Below are 7,126 nucleotides of genomic sequence, written 5' to 3' on the forward strand. Positions count from 1 at the left end.
AATGAGTAATCGATATGGTGATAAATAAAAGGTGTTTTATTTATACTCAAAGGTTTGAGGCCATATGGAATTAGTATTATTCTTGTGTTTCACTTTGCATGTTTTGACTTCCTGAATAATTTAGTTGGTTGAGAACAGTCAAATTATTCAGATGGGCCACAGTCGTTCATATGTTGGAAGTAGATATGAATGAAGACTGTCATGAATTGGTGTGTGGATTGTCTAAAGAGAATTAGACATAAGCAAATGTTTGCTGCAACGTTCATGAGTGCTTATGAATATGATTTGATCATTGGATTAAACTCACGCTCACTTGGATCACTTCATGGATAGTATCACGAGTGATTAGTGAGACGATAACATCTTATATTCTTGAAACCGAGATGTGTGAGTTGTACCTTGCGAGTCGGTTACACATTGATAATATGTAAACACACCAGTAACTTAGTGTTATAAAACATATTGTTGTGTGTGATTTGGTGAGTGAGTGCAAGCGAGCATTGAGTCAAAGTTTATCCGTTCCTTTTGTCCAAAGAAGGATAAAAGCGATATATGTGGGCCCCTCGATGATTTAGTGATGGCACCTAAGCGCTTGGCCAAGCCGGGACTAAATTGATGTGTTCAATTGTAGTGTAACGACCCAAATTTTTTTTTTTTTTTTGTTTGATATTACTTTAGAAAACATTAATAAATAAAATCATTGTCTAAATAAAAAGAAACATTGTTTGTTCACACCATAACACATTGCAACCATGTTCTCAAAAGCCAAACCGTACATCCCATCAAATATCATAGTACAATCCCAGTAAATCTCATAAATGCGGAAACCGAAGAGTGTGTGTATGACGTGCCGCTACCGCGCCGGCTCCTTCCCCTTCGATGCAGAGGTACCTGAAAACAAAACTGTAAACGTAAGCACAAAGCTTAGTGAGTTCCCCCAACGTACCGCATACCATACAAACACATAACATATATACTGCCAGGCTATTCTGGGGTGCCTGACTACCCGGTACGGCCATTCTGGGGTGCCGACCTACCCGTGTCAAGCCATTCTGGGGTGCTGACCTACCCATACGGCCATTCTGGGGTGCCGTCTTACCCGTGTCAAGCCATTCTGGGGTGCTGACTACCCATCGGTCCTAACAACCGATCCTCGGGGACTATTTCACCCCTACTACTACGATCACATATAACATAACAAGCCAGCATGCATACATATCGTCACATACTGTCAGACGTATCTGGGATGTCTGACTACCCTTCGGTCCGAACAACCAAACTCTACTACTATCACATACAGCATATCATGCTAGCATATAACATGTCAGGTACTAGCGAACTTAGATGATATCACAAAGACAATCATCTATCATACAACTCCTACTGGTGGGTCGGCATTGTGGCCTTAGACCCACCGCTACTGGAAGGTAACTCACCTCAAAGTAGCTGCTGAACTGATCGGGAACTAACTGACTGCTGCTGCTCCGGGAGTCCTCCGGCTGCAATTTCCACGACATACTCAATCAAACACTGCTAACTGTCCTTTAGGTAAAATGACCATTTTACCCCTGGGTCAACTCTCAGCCAAAGCTGGAGTCAACTTTCAGTTGACCCGACTCGCCGAGTGGATCACCACTCGCCGAGTCCCTAGCAAACCAATGTCCTGGGTCCCTGGTTCTACTCGTCGAGTCGGGCTATGACTCGACGAGTTCACCTTCTAACTGCCATTCAACACCTTCATCCTACTCGCCGAGTTGTATGAACAACTCGTCGAGTTCATCTTCATCCGATGAACACTTTATGCTAAGACTCGCCGAGTTGTATGAACAGCTCGCCGAGTCTGTTCTTGAGCTATGAAGATTGCCTTGGACTCGCCGAGTCAGGGCATTGACTCGCCGAGTCCTAACATGGGTGAGTTCAGCTCCCAACTCACCGAGTCACCCCCTGTGACTCAAGGCTCAACTCGACACATGAAGAAGGGACCAATTTGGTGACTCGCGACCAGACTCGCCGAGTCGTCGCCATGCACTCCTTAAATATACCGATTTGCTCGGTTCCAGACCATGCCATTCATAGATCTGGACTTCTAGGACACGAATCACACGTAAAGTTTCCAACTTTACGTGTGGATATTCACCAATATGGATTATAAGGCTCAAAATGTCTCAAAATGGTAGATCTAGGGCTAACAATCCTCATGAGGCCAAAAAGCTAACAGATCTGAGCTCCGGGAGCTCAATCTTACATAGATCCAAAGGCCAAACGCCTTATTACAACATATAATGAACATGCAAACTTGGGGAATTGACCAAGAAGGACCCAAATGAAGTTTTAAGCATAGAATCAAGGGGAAAACGGGTTATACCTCAAAGGAAATGTTGAAATGACACAAGGATGGCTGATCTCCTTCTCCTCTTCTTGATCTACTCCTCTTACTCTTCAAAACCTTCAAGAACACACCAAGAACACTTCAAACTCTCAAGAAAACAAGGGAAAACGATGTAGGGGGAGTTCTGGGGGTGAATGGGGACGAGTTGGGGCGGAATGAGAGTTTAAATAGGGTGCAAACCCTTGAAACTTAGGGTTTCATCCCGCAGCGGTGACTCGCCGAGTCCAGGATATGGACTCGTCGAGTCGCCTACTTAAAACGCGTCCTGAGTCTCGTCCCTACTCGGCGAGTCGGACCCTATGACTCGCCGAGTCCAAGGCTAAATTAGGGCAATGCTCAAATAAAATTCACATACCGGAAACCAGGTGCTACAAATCTCCCCCACTTATTTTAGACTTCGTCCTCGAAGTCTGCTGCCTGATCCTGAAACAGCTCGGGGTAATGCTCCATCATCTCGTCTACCGGCTCCCAAGTCCACTCTGAACCCTTGCGGTGCTGCCATTGCACCTTCACTAGCTCCACCCTCTTGTTCCTTAAATCCTTCGACTTCCTGTCGAGGATTGCGACTGGGTGCTCGATGTAGTTCAGGCTGTCATCAACCTGAATATCCTCCAAAGGTACTACTGCAGAATCGTCCACTAGGCACTTCCGCAACTGCGAAACATGGAAAGTGCTGTGGATCTGGCTAAGCTCGGCTGGCAGATCCAGCCTATATGCTACCCTGCCCACCCGGGCTAAGACCCTGAACGGTCCGATGAATCGCGGGCCCAACTTGCCCCGCTTCCTGAATCGGATGACGCCTTTCCACGGCGACACCTTCAGGAGGACCATATCCCCGACCTGGAACTCTAAATCGGATCGACGCTTGTCGGCATAACTTTTCTGTCGACTCTGGGCAGTCTGAAGCCTGCTCCGGACCTGCTGTATCCTCTCAGTCGTCTTGAGCACCACTTCGGTGCTTCCCATAACTCTCTGGCCAACCTCACCCCAGCATATCGGGGTCCTACACCTCCGTCCGTACAACATCTCGAAGGGAGGGCGGTCGATACTCGCGTGATAGCTGTTGTTGTAGGAGAACTCAGCCAAAGGAAGATAGGTATCCCAGCTACCACCGAAATCCAGAACACACGCCCGCAACATGTCCTCCAAAGTCTGGATGGTCCGCTCACTCTGTCCATCTGTCTGCGGGTGAAAGGCGGTGCTGAAATGCAGACGAGTGCCCAACTCGTCATGGAATCTCTTCCAAAACCTGGAAGTAAAACGCACATCCCTGTCCGAGATCACCGATACTGGCACCCCATGCCGTGCCACAATCTCCCTGATATAGATGTCGGCCAATTTCTCGGCCGATATGCTCTCCGAATCGGAATAAAGTGAGCACTCTTGGTCAATCTATCCACGATGACCCAAATCGAATCCACTCCACGTGCGGTCCTGGGAAGCTTTGTGATAAAATCCATCGTGATATCTTCCCACTTCCACAGTGGAATGTCCAACGGCTGCATCTTGCCATGCGGCCTCTGATGTTCGGCCTTGACCTTCCTGCAGGTCAAGCACCGCTCGACGTACCATGCCACATCCCGCTTCATGCAGGGCCACCAATAGTCTAGACGAAGATCCCTATACATCTTCGTCGCCCCGGGATGAATAGAGAATCGGGACTTGTGCGCCTCCTCCATCAAAATCTGGCGCACGCCCCCGTGATACGGCACCCACACCCTATGGTGAAGTGTCAATAACCCTCGGCTATCATAATCGAAGGAGGAAACCTGACCTACTACGCGCTCGCTCTTCCGATGCTCCTCCTTGATAGCCTCCTGTTGAGCTTCCCGAATCTGCTCCAACAGGGGAGTCACCACAGTCATCCTCAAACAGGCGTCCCTGATCGGTGCCGTCTTGCGGCTAAGCGCATCGGCCACCACATTGGCCTTTCCCGGGTGGTAAAGGATCTCGCAATCATAATCCTTCACCACATCCAACCACCGACGCTGCCTCATGTTCAGATTCGGCTGGTCCATGAGGTACCTCAAGCTCTTGTGGTCCGTGTAGATGGTACACCGAACCCCATAGAGGTAATGTCGCCAAATCTTGAGGGCAAATACCACCGCCCCCAACTCCAAATCGTGCGTCGGGTAGTTCGCCTCGTGAGGCTTGAGCTGCCTCGAGGCGTAAGCAATGACATGCCCCCTTTGCATCAGCACCGCGCCCAACCCAGAAATGGACGCATCGCAATAAACCACGAAATCCTCTACGCCCTCTGGCAGGGCTAAGATCGGCGCCTCACACAATCTCTGTCTCAGCGTCTCAAATGCAGCCTGCTGCTCGGGTCCCCACCGAAAGACCACGGCTTTCTTCGTCAACCGCGTCAGGGGCACGGCTATCTTGGAGAAATCCTGGATAAATCTCCGATAGTAGCCTGCCAATCCTAGGAAGCTCCGAATCTCAGATGGGGACTTCGGAACTTCCCATCTCATCACGGCCTCGACCTTGGCCGGGTCGACCAGAATCCCGTTCTGGTTGACGAGGTGCCCCAGAAATTGCACCTCGCGCAACCAAAACTCACACTTGGAGAACTTGGCATACAAGCTCTCCCTCCTCAGGGTCTCTAACACCTCTCTCAAATGCTCCTCATGTTCCTCCCGGGTCTTGGAATAAACCAAGATATCATCGATAAAGACTATCACAGACCGGTCCAGCATCGGTCTGCATACACGGTTCATGAGGTCCATGAACGCGGCAGGAGCATTGGTGAGCCCAAACGGCATCACCACAAACTCGTAATGGCCATAGCGCGTCCGAAACGCGGTCTTCTGCATATCCTCCTCCCTGACCCTCATCTGATGATAACCCGAACGCAAATCAATCTTGGAGAACCAAGATGCGCCCTGAAGCTGGTCAAAGAGGTCATCAATCCTCGGAAGCGGGTAACGGTTCTTCACCGTTACCTTGTTCAGCTCCCGATAATCTATACACATCCGATGCGACCCATCCTTCTTCTTCACAAACAGAATCGGGGCTCCCCAGGGCGAACTGCTCGGCCGAATAAATCCCTTGTCCAGCAGCTCCTGCAGCTGCGTAGACAACTCCTGCATCTCGGGAGGAGCCAACCGATACGGTGCTTTGGCTATCGGAGCCGCACCGGGAACGAGGTCAATCCTGAACTCCACCTGTCGCTCCGGAGGTATCCCAGGTAGTTCCTCCGGAAAAACATCAGCAAAATCTCGAACCACCGGGACCTCGCTCACAGTCGCCTTACCCGCCTCCCGGGTGTCCATCACGTACGCGACATAACCCGCGCATCCCTGCTGAAGGTAGCGCCTAGCCCTCGCTGCTGAACATACAGTGGGTCCACACTACGGCCGCTCTCCATGAATCACTAACTCTCCCCCGCTTGGGGTCTTGACTCGCACTAGCTGCTGTGCGCAATCTATCACTGCCCCATTAGGGCTCAACCAATCCATACCAATAATCACCTTGTTCCCACGCAATGGAATGGGAACCAAGTCTACCAGGTAACACTCCTCAAACAGTCGCAGGACACAATCTCGAAACACCATCGATGCTCGCACCGATCGATCATCGGCAATCTCTACCTCTAACGGGCAATCTAACTCGCCTGAAGTCTCATGAAATCTCTTGCTGAGAGCAAGAGAAACGAACGATCGGGATGCACCCGAGTCGAACAATACCTGAACCGGGATGCCGTTCACATGGAACGATCCTAATACACATGTATACACACAGAGTACATATCAATATCATAACAACGTAAAATAAAAGATAGAAGGAAGGAATCATACCCGTCACCACATCGGGCGCGGCGCGTGCCTCCTCGGCAGTCAACTGAAATGCCCGACTCCTCACCACTGGAGCCTCTGCCTTGCCCTGACGGCCATCCGTGATCCGCAGGGTCGCTGGAGCTGGCGCCTTCACTGGCGCTGAAGCTGTCAACATGGGACAATTGGCCTTCTTGTGGCCCCTCTGGTTGCAGTGGAAACACAGCAACTCCGATGTCTGAATAACGGTCGCAGGAGCAGTGCAATCCCTGCTGATATGCCCAAACTTGCCGCACTTGTAGCAGCCTGACGATCCCATCCTGCACGCCCCCTCGTGCGGCCTGCCGCACCTCCTGCAGCGGCTCGGTCCCGACTGGCCTTTCGGCCTCCCATCTGATCCCTTGGGCTTCTTCCCCGAAGCCCCCGATGACTGACCATCCTCAAGTTTCCGTTTCCGGATGTGCTCCAAATCTATCTCTCTCTCCCTAGCCCTGGCAATCATGGAGTCCAGGGTAGGGCAAGCCGAAAAACTAACATGCTCCCGAATGTCAGCTCGTAGCATATCGTGGTAACGAGTCCTCCTCATATCCTCGTCACCTGCATACTGGGGCACCAATAAAGCCCTCTCCCGAAACTTGGCGGTGATCTCCGCCACGGTCTCTGTCGTCTGCCTCATGTCTAAGAACTCCCTGGCCAGCTGCTGAAGCTCGACCGCTGGCGCAAACTCTGCCCTAAACCTAGCCACAAAGTCCGACCAGGTCATTGCCTCGATAGCGGAGGCTCCCATCGAGTCACCCACTGACTCCCACCAATCTCGGGCCCGGTCCCGAAAACACCCTGCTGCGTACCTCACCTTCGACCCCTCGGGGCAGAAGCTGATCAACTGGGCGGACTCGATATCCGCAATCCACCGCCTGGCGACAATGGGGTCCTTCACCCCATGGAAATCCGGCGCACCACT

General features: G+C 51.1%; 1 protein-coding gene across 1 annotated transcript; it reads right to left on the minus strand.

Annotated features, from left to right (window-relative positions):
• Positions 1–653: 653 nt before the first annotated feature.
• Positions 654–6,851, minus strand: LOC128126578 (uncharacterized). Its single transcript, XM_052764429.1, has 2 exons — positions 6,190–6,851; positions 654–891 (listed from the first exon to the last, which is right to left on the minus strand). Exons 1-2 carry the CDS (start codon positions 6,839–6,841, stop codon positions 854–856), a joined length of 690 nt encoding a protein of 229 aa, XP_052620389.1. The 5' UTR covers positions 6,842–6,851; the 3' UTR covers positions 654–853.
• Between the last annotated feature and the right edge of the window lie 275 nt (positions 6,852–7,126).

This window comes from Lactuca sativa, chromosome 6 (assembly GCF_002870075.4).
Source record: "Lactuca sativa cultivar Salinas chromosome 6, Lsat_Salinas_v11, whole genome shotgun sequence".
NCBI lineage: Eukaryota > Viridiplantae > Streptophyta > Magnoliopsida > Asterales > Asteraceae > Lactuca > Lactuca sativa.